At 38.2% G+C, this 14,841-nt stretch overlaps 1 protein-coding gene across 12 annotated transcripts in view; it reads right to left on the minus strand.

The window, feature by feature from the left end:
• NEDD4L (NEDD4 like E3 ubiquitin protein ligase) overlaps positions 1 to 14,841 on the minus strand; it is a 362,032-nt gene that overhangs the window by 96,397 nt on the left and 250,794 nt on the right. For all 12 annotated transcript variants that reach the window (XR_016277884.1, XM_089497155.1, XM_089497168.1 and 9 more), the window contains 3 exons: positions 5,312 to 5,373; positions 5,076 to 5,175; positions 2,232 to 2,398 (listed from right to left, as the gene is read on the minus strand). Coding sequence is in view for 11 of the 12 variants with exons in the window: in XM_089497155.1 (XP_089353281.1) it covers positions 2,232 to 2,398; positions 5,076 to 5,175; positions 5,312 to 5,373 (329 nt within the window). In the remaining variant the exon portion in view is untranslated. The remainder of the gene's footprint in view (positions 1 to 2,231; positions 2,399 to 5,075; positions 5,176 to 5,311; positions 5,374 to 14,841) is intronic.

A 14,841-nucleotide genomic window follows, 5' to 3' on the forward strand; every position in this document is an offset into this window, starting at 1 on the left:
TACAGTGTCCCTAATCATCAGACACTGAAGGATGCACTTAAGTCTGACTCTGTGTCTGGCACACATCACTGATGTTTATCACACTATGCTCTTAAAGTGCTACTATTCCACTTTGACTCCTCTAGCTGCCTCCTGTTGCATTCTGAGATTGGCAGTTTTAAGGAGGGGTATTTAGAATTCTCAGGCAGAGAATCTGCCTGAGAATTCTAAATACCCCTCCTTAAAACTGCGAATCCCAGAATGCAACAGGAGGCAGCTAGAGGAGTCAAAGTGGAATAGTAGCACTTTAAGAGTATAGTGTGATAAACATCACTGTTTCTAGGAAACAATAGCTACCTGTTCTCCATGTGACTACTAGTGCTCAGTGGAATGATGTGTTTATCCTATGGGAAGTTTAAACTGAACAGCAGTGTAGACTATCAGTCTCAAAACTGAGTAAAGAGAAGCTGGCTTCTTTAAAGAGAGATCATTCTAGATAGCACTAAAGGCTTTCTTTTGTCCATGGTATACAAGTGTCTATTGAGTATTATGGCACTTTATTTATTTATTTATTACCTTTTCCTCTGGTAAGCTCAAGCTAGTAGACATGACCCTCTCCCCACCAAAAAAAGCCCAAAATGCACAGGCCAAATAAAGTGACTTCTGGACGTTTTGGGGACATGGTGTTTAGATGATGTACACCCTCAAAGCAGCCAGAAACTTGTGTAGAAGAAGAAGAAGAAGAAGAAGAAGAAGAAGAAGAAGAAGAAGAAGAAGAAGCTGCTGCTTCAAGGCCATGCTAAAATGGCTAGAGCTGGACCTTTTAGGAGAGGATTAAATCCACTCCTGTCGGTGACCGCTTCAGACTGTAGGTGTGGCTTGCTTTGAAAATAAAACACCTACTACAAAGCTGATGTGCTCCACCTCTTAAATATCTCAGCTAGGACTGTAGGAAATAGTGGTCATTTACAGACAGAAAGCCAAGATTTCTGTTCTATAGGTCAGGCTTCAAGGGCTAGTAGCCTACAAGAATATAATAAAGTGTACTTCGACACACACCTACCTATACACAAACTCTAAACACAAATAAATCATGACAGCTACACCTTAGTAAAAGGAACTCCTAAACACAATGTCTTTATATAGTGGAGACAATGCCCAAACCTCTGTGAGATGTAACAAGCCCCACTGTATAAATGCAACTGTCAAAACAAGAGCAAATGTCCCCATATTCCAAAGCAATAAACACCTCTATATTCTGCAGCCTCACAATACCAAAGAATGTTAAACTAATCCACAGCATTCAACAGATTTGGCATGCTTTATTGCATGACATTAAATTGTACTGAGAAGAAACCCATAATAAAGGAATTCCATAATTAAGCTAAAATGCAGGTTTTTTAAAGATTCATCAATGTGCACAGTACTATGGCCTCTTCAAACCACCCTCCCTACACCAATATTTTTGTTGTTGTGAAAAAGGTGGGTTTCCCTATTCCTGGAAACCTTTCTTTTTAAAAAAAATGCTTAGGAGGTGGCACAATCTGTACTCCCTCCTCTCCTTCAAAACTTGAAGTAAACATTGGTTAATAATAATAATAATAATAATAATAATAATAATATGCACTGTTTTAAATATTTTTCTGCATGAAACAAAGTCTGTGTATACCAAATCATCATAAAATAATGGTGTCAGAAAGTTTTGGTTTTTGGAATATTTAGGATTTTGGAATTCCAGATAAGAGAGACTCAGCTTGTAGATGCCTGGTCACTTCCAGTTTTGATTTATTTTATTTTGCAACACTTTTCACCATATTTTGTGCCTGGTGTAGCAGGTAATGGAGCAAAAGTCCCACCTCCATTGTCCACCCATGATTTAAAGGTCTCTGCTTTAAGCCAATTTATGTTATATTTCTTCTGTATGGCATTTATTTTGATTTCTGACAAGACACTTTCAAAATAATTTTTCAAATCAGTGTTGGTCCACTGAAAATATTAACAGTTTTCAGAAGTGACAAGCATGCAGAAACTCCCAAGTTATGGAATGAAAGCAAAATACTTCAAAATTTTTCATTTCTATTATTTTGTTTCTGGAGGAACATCCAGAAGTCATGGTTAAAGTCGAATAGAGACCTATTCTCCATGTTTCCCCCAATTCTTTAAAGAAGCTACTTAGGCTAATAGCCATTATCACATTATGTACCACTTAATTTTAAAAGGTAATTACAGGTTGCATGAAGATCCACACTTACATTAAACTTGGTCGGTGCCACTGTGTTGTCCTGTTGTTATGATTGACATAGTAGGTACGCCCAAGGTTGTCTACTTTTTCTTCCCAGCCAGGAGGCAAGGGAGGTGGTGGTAACTCCTCCTGGCGCTGAGAGGGAGAATCATTGGAGTCAACCACTTCCCAGCCATGCTTTGAAGGAGAAAAAGGGGAAATGAAAAATGGATTTTAAAAACATATGGAAAGAAACCAATAGTGATTCCCACTGTCAACATTTCTGATAGCAAAATGTTTTGTATGCAGAATTTATTCATCAAGCATTTGTTTGTAGCAGCTGATTTCCCAATACAAATACAAAGATGTCACTTCAGAGAAAACTAGGGTGTAGACCAATATCCTCCTTCACAGGCAAGGTAAGAATATGTTTAAGATGGTGCTCCTAAAAGGGATCACCAGCACCTGGAATGGGGCCTGGAGGCATATGGGCAGCTAGTGAAATTTGGGCAGAAGAGGAATAACACTTTTGCTGAGGTCCTTTTTTTAAGCTATAGCATCTCATATTTGTTGGTGTTTCCAGCTCATCCCAAAAGGCACTGCTATGGGCAGCAGTGATTCTCAACCTTTGACATACCATGTCAAACCAAGCACTCAGTCAAAGAACCTGCATCTTACCAGGATAGAAAGGTAAACTTTTTTCCAAAAAATTATTTTTGTAGGTTTGCAGGCATTCTGTTCTTATACTAATCACTATACATTTTAAACACATAAAAATGCAGTACCATTCTTTTAAGTAAACACAAACACAAAAATAATTTCATTAACAATGCAAAATTGTTATAAGGCAAATCATGTATTACATTTTACAAATCCGTGGTAGTGTTATAAGAAATAATTTGTATTGCTGTGACTAAAAGACTTGTGTCCCACCTGGACTATTCCTATGCCTAACCAATGCTAATTTTTAGCTCTGGTTGGGAATCACTACCCTAGAACACATTACAGCAGTAAGGGAGAGATAAGTGAAATATGGATGATCAAGAAATGGTCTCATGCCGGAAGAACTGAAGAGCACTTCCTCTGATAAAAATGTTATTAATCTTCTACCAAATAAAAAAGCTGTTTCTGCAATGTACACAGAACTCAAAGCTACATGTAGCATCTTTGGTGCTCACTAAACAATTAGCATTCAGAATAATAGCAGTAAATAAGAAGGGTTTCTGTCTTTGCTTAATATCCCAGAATAGTCTGAAAGCAACACTTTGTTCTGGAGGCTATTCCCATGAATAAAGGCTGAAATAGCTCGTATCTGATTCATTCATCGTATGATAATGAAAAGATACCATTCTAACAGAAACTCATTTCAGTTTTCATCAATGATTCATACAGTACTTTCAATGCATTACAAGGTGGGTTGCACTTTGCTGGCAGTGAATAATAAACCTACAAAAAACCCAGTCTCGCTCTACTGCTTCAACACCTACGCAGGTCATACTTCCGCCTGCCACAGCAAAGCTTCAGAGCTGCAGTTGCTTTGTGAGCCATGATCTGGGATTATGACAAATCAATCATGTGATGGCTTCTCTCACAAATTCCATGCTCATTGCCATAGGAAATCATGTGTTATTGTGTGCAAAGACCACACAAACTTTTGCTTTAAAATTTGTTCTCTGTCTATACCAAGTGGACTGTTTTATAGTTAAGAAGATTATCAATTTATTTTTAAAATTTAAATTTTCAGTTTAAGTAGTGTTCCCAGGGCAGCTTTCAATTATAATAAACATTACAAATATACAGGACCAGATAGCACATCAAGAAAAAGAAGAACTGCAGAAAAATGCAGCAAATAAAAACTTAGTGAAGCATGTAAACACTGTTAACAACTTAAAATCTATCATTTATGTTCTGGGAGGGAAAAATTACTTGGTACGATATTGAGCCTTCAGTCTTTCTTACAGAACTAGAGTATTGATTAAATCTGTCATGCTTTGCTGCTCCTGTTGTTTTTGTTATTACAACTGAAATTGAGCTGGGCCATCTGAATTCAGTTTTGTTAATGTGTAAAAGAAAGGCTGCAAAAACTTTTGAAAGCACAAAGAGATCACACACTCTTACGTCTGTAAATCTAGATTGCTCACAAGGCAAAGGGTGCAATCCAAACCCGTTTTGGGTGCTCTTTAGCTATCTTGCTTGGAAGGGCTGCAGATTGCAGGCAACCTGTGATGGTACCCCTGGAACACTTTAAGACAAGGGTAATGCTTATTTTTGTTAAATGGACATCTTTTGGATTTTTTTAAGTATAAAATGCCTGCCTCCATCTCAACTATTCCTCAACTCTCAGTGATCTGCTGAACTGAACAAGGCAGGTGGGCAGGATGATCACTGGAAAGGTATAGTTTAATTCTTTCATGTACATCCCAGTTTAAAGAAAAATCTGAGGAATGAGAAATGAAGGGCTCATCCCAAATCTCCTGCTGAGCAGTGTGCAGATTGTGGGAAATTCCCTCTCCATGTGTTTCAGCTAATTGGGAACAGTAATTCCCAAAAGTGCAAGATTCTTTATTTCATCAAAGGGGCAAAGAAAGGGCATATTGGCAAGGCATAAGGTGGGGCCAGTGGTCTATTCTGGCCCCTTAGAGGAGGAATGGCAACCTTACTTGTGGAACTATATATGCTTGTCTTCTGGATTTTGGTCACCCAGTGTCACCATTGTATTACTGAAACTCTAAATATGATCATAGTACAGTTTAACAACTAAATAGTTAAGCTACCCTGTACCCAAGATCAGCGCAGTCCAAGGTCTGTCATCTATGAAACAGGTAAGAAGTAAGGATGAAAAAGCTCAAGAAATTGTCAGTTCATTGCAATTTACCTCAGAGTCCTCCCTCTGATCATTGTCATCTTCTTGGCCACCATTCTTTGGCATGTAAGCCATCTTCAGTCGCAAAAATCCCTTTACTCGAGACTTGTGACTATGAAGGACAGGGAACATTTTTTAAAAAAATAGGCATAAATTCATAATAATCTTCTGCATGAGAAAGATCTTTTTTTTAAAAAAAGTAAACTTCTTTGAAAAAGAAGTCAATGTATGTATAAATAGGACCTCACCTTCTTGGCCTGAGAAGGAAATCTTTAAATGTATATGGCCTTTCCATGGTTGGATCTTCAGTCTATAGGTATAACAATAAAATCAAGTCATTAAAGCTCAAGTCTGCATGCCTACATATACTTTCTGAGAAGATGCACATTGTAATTTTACAAGGGATCTTTTAAAGGAATTTGCCTTTCTTGATAAACATAGTGTACAGTTCACCAAGCATTCCCACTAGGTGTCACCCTTAACACCACCAATAACCCAACCAAATGTTCACTGCCTGGTGCATAAAAATACTTAGGATGTAGGAATGGTAGAGATGCATGGAATTGCTTAAGAATGGGGACATGCTTCCCATCTCTTCTCCACAAATAAAAATCACTCCCAAACATACGCAAGGGGTGCTTTCAGAAGAAGCTTTTATCTTACCATAGCCCTGCCTCATTAATGTGAACACACAACATCGTCTTCTACTGATGATATTCTCTCATTACTTCCAACCACTTCTATTTCCATAATGCATAAATCCATTATGGAGAAAAATTCAAAGCAACTGTATACATGTTCTGGTTCAAAAACTTCTTTATCTGGAAACACCCTTGAGCCCATTTTACACTGAGACTTTCAGATAATGCAGGGAAGCCATACTGTATTCAGGGCAATTCAAAAAGAATGGAGCAAAGGTAAATCAGTTCTTATTCAGTTCTGCACCATTGTTTTTGAGTTACCCTGTACACGATTCAGTAGACAGCATCCCTTAAATGCTTGCTATGTGAAGTGGTGGTCCACAGACCAGTGTCAGTCCATTAGCCATCAGCTACCAGTCCCTAGAGAGCTTCCAGGAAAGAAGAAAAAAGCATTTGCAACCAATGGTCCCTGTCATTATTTATGGCTACAGAAAGACTCAAAAATAATATTTATAAATGACAGACACAGCATATTCCCTCATTATCACATAGTGGAAAACATGTTTAAATAAAAATCAGTAGTATTTAGAACAGCAACCTGAAGATGATTAAGAGAAAGATTAAGTGGTGGTTTATAATCTCAGGAACACCTCACCCTGCCATTGTGTGTTGGGATGCTATTCTGTTCATGTGCTGCCTATGAGTCTTGAAATCAATTCACATTAAGGACATGCATATATTTAGATTCCAGAGCAAAAGGTGGCTACATATTGGCAGTTTTCAAATTTGTAAGAGGATGTCAAAATTGGAGAGAGATAACAAAACATTTGATCTTGACTCCTCTCCAGAAAGAATGGGGTCATCATTAGGGACACTGATTTAGGATGAACGCTGAGAACAATGAAAGTCAACAAATTTCTGGTTAGGCAGAGTTACTTAGTAAATAATTTCAAGAAAAGATGCAAAGTATTAAAAAACATTTAGAAGAATGTCCCATCAGCACAGACACAGGGATATCAGATGTATTTGAACAGAAATAACACTTCCTTACGCTGATCTGCCCTTTTACTTTAAGGCAATGTAACTGAGGACTAGAACCATGCATCAGGAAACAGAGCCCTCAGTTGAAATGTTATGGCATCCACCAAAGACACGGGTAATTCAGGCCTTTGTTTCTAATATAATGATGCTGTCCCTTAATATAATAATAATATAGTTTATTTGTATTTTCCCGCCTCTCCCGAATGTTACACTACTGTGGTAACAAATTAGATATATGAATCACTTAGAAGAAAGTTTAGGGAAGCATATCATTACTGTTACACATTTTTGTCATCTAGGCTGCATCCACAGAAATAATCCAGTTTGACATTGCTTTAACTGCCATGACTCAATGCTATGGAATCCTGGGGTTTATAGTTTGGTGAGGAACCAGAGCACTCTGACAGAGAAGGCTACATGTCTCACAAAACTACAATTCCCAGAATTCCATAACACTGAGCCATGGCAGTTAAAGTGGTGTCAAACTTGATTATTTCTGCAGTGCAGATGCAGCCCTAGAACATATTTGATTACAGAATCCACACAGATGGTACCTACCATGTAGGGACCTTGCAGCATTGTCACTTGCACACAATAGCCCCAATTTTCAGTCACTTGCCACACACAATTTTTGATATAAAAAAACCCAGATTTGGCCAAAATTGTCCCAACTTACAAGCTGCTTTTTGCCATCAGGGTGTTTTTTCTTTTTCTTTTTGCCCTAGTCAGTGTAATATATTTGGACAAACAAATCCCTTGCCATTTTTGGGAAACTATGATGCAGTACAGCATAAATGTCATCCGCTGATCACAGCAGATTGGCTCCATTTGATGGGAAATGGAAATTTACTTTAAATAAATAAATAAAATTCTTTCATTGGAGAAGCACTTGTGTTCTCATTAGATTTGGAAATATCATACAATATAAGAAATAACATTTTACCTTAACCTAGACTCTAACCCCTGGAATTCTGTTTGGGAATGACAAAATATCCCATCATTTAAAAAAAAAAAATCCAATTGAAGAATAACAATAGATATGACAATGACTCAATATAATACTTCAACAGCAAATAAATGTTTACTTGCCTTACTGTTGTTTTTTAAAGTAAGTGACCTAATGACGTCAGTTGAAGTTTGTACTTATTGCTTACAGATAGGATAATAGGAAATTCCTACCATGGCAAATGCCAGCTTATAAATAAAATGTGAAAATCCATAACAGTGAATCTTTAACGCCTGGCTGAGTATCAAGAGCCATTAAATAAAAATGGGGTCTACGTGTGTCTGGTATGTGCAAAAGAGAGAAACATGCTTCCAAGATTTCCTGTAAAATGAACGAGATATTTACAGCACCCCCACCTCCAGCGACAATCTGTCTCGCTGGGTTGTTGCAAGAATAAATGAGATAAAAATTTTCACACACTTTGTACCTTTAACAGAAATGATTAATTGTAGTAATAAAATGGTGTATGCTGATGGAAAAAATTGGAAAGGTTCCAACTATGCTGTAAATTTTTAATGCAGACACTTAACCCAAGAATGAAACTGTTCAGACATTTCTTTAAAATCTGCACTACTTAAGGAAATCAACTGGAACAGCTGCACCAAAGATGTATTAAATTCCCCCCAAAAATGAACATGGAGTAACTAGGACCCCAGGACTGGCAATGCAAAATGATAAAACACAATATGGAATTCTTTATTTCCAGTGAGGAAATGGGGAAATGCCCAAGTGGAAAAATCTGAAAGAGCCCTGTACCCTGGCCCAATCGGACATTGTGGATGTCTAAAAGATACCAAGAGATTTCTGTATGGAAACAGCCTTGGATCCAAAGGAGGATAATAATATCATAAAAGCAGTATGGTATGAGACAATTTGATGAATGGGGGAAAATGCCACCCAAACACATTCATTCTATATGCAGAGAGACTGGTATAAAATGTTTTCTTCTTCAGAAAAATGCTAGTTGCTGCCACTTCAAAACAGGCCCATCGCTGTGAGAATGTACATTCCCTCCAATAAAGAGAATTGCTTTAAATCCATACAAGCAAACACCTTTTACATGACTGTATAGTCAGTCCCTCTATATCCATGGATTCAACCATCCACAGCTTGAAAATATATATATTTAAATAAACTCCAAAAAGCAAACCTTTTGCCATTTTATATAAAGGACACCATTTTACTATGCCACTATATTCAGTGGGACTTGAACATCTACAGATTTTGGTATTTGGGAGGGGGGTGTTCCTGGAACCAAAGCCTAGCAGATACAAAGGGAAAGCTCTATGCTCCAACATCTCACAGATGAAAACTGGGACACTAGTGGCCAAACGACATCAGAATGTGATCAGGGTGGCAAAGGTTATTAATAAGTAAGGACACACAAGGTAGGAGAGGCTGCAGCAGTTTGCTTTTGTTTGAGCCTAATGGAAAGGGCACAGTTCTGCTCGCTCCTCCTCGAGTTAACTGAATGTGAACTACTTTTGCATTTCAAACTCAGTTTGCACCAACTGAAGTAAGCTGAGGACAAATGGGGAAAGTAGGAGGACTGAGAAATGGGTATTTTAAATGTGACTGAAAAGCAGGACAACAGAGGATTAATCAGGGCTGTTATTGCCAAATCAGGACAGATGGATATGTCTGCAAAGCTTTATTTTTAAAGAAACCTTCAAACTGCAACTTAACAGAAAAAACACTTGCTCTTGGACAAGTACATAATACATCTACACAGCATCCTGGGAATTAGGTATTTCCTTTCTTGTTGGACCACCATGAACTTCCAGACTCTTAGGGGCATGAAACCGAAGGTAAATGCAAACACATCGTGGAAAAAAAAAGCAGCTGACAAAATTCCCCTTCTGGGGGAACAGCTGCCTGGCAAGTAGTGAAAAGCCTCCGTCTATTCTGTTACTTACTAATCCTGATCGACCTTCACTTCATGGGAGCAGGCAGGCATATGAAGCTCTGCAGCAGAGTATGGAAAAGTTACTTTTCTAGACTACAGCTCACAGAATTACTGGCCACATTGGCTGAAGGATTCTGGGGATTGTGGCCCAAAAAGTTAACTTTCATAACGGTAAGGTAACTTTTACAACCTTACAGAGTAGGAGACCATCAGAGGTCTATAGTGCATATCATCCAGCTTTTCCCACCTCCCTTTTCCTGTACAGTATCTATTTAAGACATTTCAAAGGAGGGGAGGTACTGTGAGCAAAATGACATGGCCATCTTCTCAGAGGTTGCATCTGCACTGCAGAAATAATCCAGTTTGACACCAATTTCATTGTCATGGCTCCATGCTATGGAATCTTGGGAATGGTAGTTTGGCGAGACATTTAGCCTTCTTTGTCAGAGAGCTCTGGTGACCTAACAAACTACAGTTCCCAGGACTCCATAGTATGAAGCAAAGGTGGTGTCAAACCACATTATTTCTGCAGTGTGCGTGCAGTCTGAGATTGCAGGTGAAACTCTCATTGCAATCCTCAGGCTAATTCAAGACTACTTTTTAATTTTTTTAAAAAAAATCCATAGTGCATTGTTTAAATGAAAAGAGCCTGTAGAGACATACTTTGTATCAGCATTCCTCAACCTGCATTGGGTCATAGCCCAACATGTCTTTAGGGTGCTCTGTTAAGGAGATTTATTCTACAGAGATGTTCTGCATTTATGGAAAACCCTTCATTGAGGGGTTTCCAGAGTATGAACATGCTTTTCAGCAGCAAATGTAACAGTTTTGGTTTGGCCAGATTTGGCTATCATTAATGAGGCAGGAAGAGCATTTTACCTGACTTTGGTTCTAACTCTGAGGATATTTAGGTGTGCAGGGATATAAGATGCAGTAAGAAAACTATATTCCTGGCTGTACCTACATACACATATTTTACTTGCTATATTTGAGCATGCTTTCTCAGGAGTCTTGCAGTACTTATAACCCTAACTTCAGCATTGTAGATAAACCCTTTTCTAGAAGTTTTTTCATTGTTTGAGGAGAAAAAAAATCAGTATTGAGGAATGCATTTCTTACTGATGTTAACTACTAATTTAAAAATAGATACAAGGCCTCTCAAACAAGCCAATTTGAATGGAAATAACAAACAACCTAATATGAGATCAAAGTTGTAATCATGGAAAGCATACAAACTTATGCATACAGCACGTACAGCATGCTAAAATTGGTCCATTAAAGGTTTTTAGGGCCTTTGTCTCTTAAAATGTAAACACTGTAAGTAAAAGGCATACTACTGTGTAGTCAGATCCTAAGTAGTTGGAAATGGTTGCATTTAATTGTGGTTATCTGCTGCCACAAGATGTCCACCAGGACACTGATGAGAACAATTTTAGCCTATTTCCCCTCTGTTTAGAGGAAACTGCCAGGATTTAGGCAGATTACCTAAATCTGTCAGGGTGAGTCTTCCCCACTCTCCAGTTTATATGCAGTTAACAGGGGAAATCACTGAAAATTGTCCCCAGCTCTGCTCCACTGGAGACATATTTCATCAGTGGAGCAGCCACAATTAGATGCCATGTAAACATTCCATTAAAACCATTTTCATGTAAAACTTAACATTTTTCAATATTACATTTAAACCCTTCTAACCCACCCATTGAGGCATAAGTATTCCAGTTTTGGCTACTGGAAAAACTTCTCATTGTTTTCATGGTGTATAAAATTAAAAGAGCATAGTCTTACAGCTTTCTTTAACTACACCAAATGAACACACTAAGCTATCTCTCAAAAGTTGTGGAAAATATTCTGGGAAATGAACATCACTGTCCAGTTCCAAATGAAGGACTTCACAATGAAGTTTATTGCACCGGGTTCTCGGCCCGGCCCGGCAGGAAACGGAAATGAGTAGGGGACGGATTTTACCGCACACACCCATCCCTCACTCGTTCCGTTCCCCCTCTCTTCCCTGCCCATTCCGTTCCAGAGGGGACGCTTTTTGAGAACTGTTCAGAACAGTTCTCAAAAATTTCCCCCTCTGGAACGGATTAAGAACGGAAGAGAGGGGGAACGGAACGAATGAGGGACGGATGCGTGCGGTAAAATCCGTCCCCCACTCATTCCGCACTCATCCCTACTCCTTCCGTTCCGTTCTCAGAACGCGTGGAAGGAACGCAGTGCGATAAAGTTCAAAAACATAGCCTCTTCTGCCTACTCAATCCCAGTCTGTATAACACTGGTTCCCAATCTTGGATCCTCAGATGTTGATGGACAACAATTCTCATTACCCTTGATAACTGGCCATGTTGTTCTTGGAATGATGGGAATTATAGACTAAAACTGTCTAGGAACCCAAGTGTGGAACCACTGTAAGAGAGAATTTGATTTCTCCTCACTGTCTGCCACAGTATGTCTTGTAATATGAAATGCAGTCACTGTACATGTACATGGATGCAGAAGATTAAGCCAGTTGTGGCCTGGCACTTTAGTTGCCATTTTCTGCCTATAACCTGATATTTCTGGAAACAGGATTTTTGTTGGTTTCTGTTAAGTTAACAGTATGACTTATTTTATCTAATTTGCAATGGTTGCTTTTCCTCCCCCTTCACAACAGGAGCCAAGGCATGCTAGCTATACTCTCTCTCTCTCTCTCTCTCTCTCTCTCTCTCTCTCTCTATATATATATATATATATATATATATATATATCAGCCTTTCAGAAGCCATTCCACCTTTTCCTTTCCTTCTCCAGAGATATATTCGCAAAGCATTCCTTTTCACAAGTTCCCTGCAGAGCTAAATATTTTGCTGGCTTTCTTTAAAAGGCTAGCTCTATGTGAAATCCCTTATTTGTCAGGATGGAACATGATATGCTTTTCAGTGTTGAGCCGTTTTATGCAACCACTCTTCTTGTTGCAAAAAGGAAAATGTTCCACAGAGAAGGCAAATTACAAAAATGTATAAAGAGCAGAAAGGCATTGTCAGTTTCTGACAGTGGAAAGACAGGGCCTAAAAATATTCTCTTTTGTCCCTACATTTTAGTGTTTGCTTGTTAATTTATTTTTACATTTCATCATTCTTCATGGAGAGAAGATCAGTGAAGCTCAATAGCATCTGCCATGCACAAAAAGTTAAAAGAATATGTAGACTTTTTACATCTCATGGTAAATGTCAAACTTCTGCTTGTTTTACCAGTTGTCTATAGTTTGAAGTATGAAGCTTGTTTATTTCAATATAATGGAATATGAACTTTTTTTTTTTAACAAAACCTTATATAAATGTATAGACCATGGCTTTTGGCTTCCAGAGGCATAGTATAAACAATATCTGTGCAGATATAATTATTTTAAAAACCCAAGCAACATATCTCCAGCAATTCCTTAATCCATTCCTCCCTTTTTTGAACCATGGGATATCATTACATCTAGAATAATATACTGATAGTGCTCAGTTTGAAAGCAGAGCCTCAAATTGTACTCTGGCCTTCCGTCCTTCCTTCGTTCTTTCTGTAGCATTGCCTTTGCAATACAGATTCTGGTTCACAAGGAACCTAGCAGGTTACAGGACAGAATAACAAGCCAGGGTCTTATTATTAAACTCAATCTCATTTAACTATCCTGGTTTGTTAACCTGAAGTTAAAGTTGCCCACTTTGGCTACAACAGAAAACTACAGAAGATGGAAGACAGAAATCTATGCGAAAACCAAGGACAGAAAAAGAAGAAAAATGTAGCATGATGGCACCTTATAGTTTATGAAGCTGTGGACAAAATTTGAACATCGCCACTGCAAACTCTGATTTAAAATGGAAAGGACTGTATAAATTTCATCAGACCACTCTGAACACACTCATCTCATTTGATTTTTGAAAGCCAAGCCTAATAAGTACTTGAGTGGTACCAATTAATACCAGGAAACTCTGGGTAGGGCCAGGAAAAAAAATTGTACCTGAAGCCTCAGAGAGATAAAGCCAGTCAGAGTTGAATATACTGGGTCAAATGGACCAGTGATATAACTCAGTATAAAGAAGCTTCCTATATTCTTTCTTAAATGCAATACTAGACCACAGTGACACTGAAAAGGGGAAGAGGACATGCACAAAAGAGATGAGAGTGAGAAAGAAGAGAAACAGGAGTGCCTTAGTGCAGTGGTGGTTCCCGGACTGATGTGGACCTGAGCTGTCGGCTGCCAATTCCTGGCAAGTTTCTGGGAAATTATACCCCATGGACACAAAATTAGTGCTAGTCCCTGTCATATTGGGGGGGGGGGGGGGTTGGTCCCCATGGGAAGCATTGCCATAGGGCATTTCTAATTCTCTTGGCCATGGGAACATTATTTGGACATGTAGTAGAGCTCCGAGATGTACTGGTATACCAACTCTTTATAAGCTGGACTTTAGCGATGTTTGCATTGATTTTTATGTTTTCTTTAAATTTTGAAGTAAGAGTTATGGTCTAAAATGTACTGGCATTTCTCTGTGATTTCTTCCCAATGACACTATGTACAGTTCCTAGAAATCATTGTTCTCCACTGCTCAAAAGGTAATATTGTCTTTTGCATGGACTTAATAACAAAGCAGTCAGTGTTGGTAGCATGAGCATAAGTTTGTTGTTCTTTGCGGGGGGAAAGTTTTTCAGCTGGAACCAAGGTGCTTTCCTGTATGTAACATCTAAATGGATGGTCAATGACAGTGAAATAAATTAAAATTCATATTTTTCAGGATAGTAAAGTGGGTCTTCCTCCCTTACAAAGACTAGAAAACTTCTGTTGTTATTGTTGTTGCTGGTGTTGTTGTGAAAAATGTAGAGATTGAATTATTTTCATAAAATGTTTAGAATATAGTCTAACTAACATGTGGGGAACTTTTCTGAAGACATATTTGAGGTTGTCATTTAATTTGATAAAGACAAAATTACTGTATGCAGAACATTTCTCAGGTTACCTGCTTGCCAGGTTGTGGTACATCATGCCACACAGGAATTTGTGGTTAATGGCCTCCAATCTAGTCTGACAGGCTAGTAGATTTAGAAAAAATCAAGACTAAAAGAATAACTGAGTAATATCAATGGTAGAATTAATATCCTAATGGCTTTATTTCATATCAGTATAGGATTTTTTCCTTCTGCTTATCTGACTCAAAGCACTTA

Source organism: Sceloporus occidentalis, unplaced genomic scaffold (assembly GCF_023333645.1).
Source record: "Sceloporus occidentalis isolate IW3139 unplaced genomic scaffold, rSceOcc1.0.p SCAF_1, whole genome shotgun sequence".
NCBI lineage: Eukaryota > Metazoa > Chordata > Lepidosauria > Squamata > Phrynosomatidae > Sceloporus > Sceloporus occidentalis.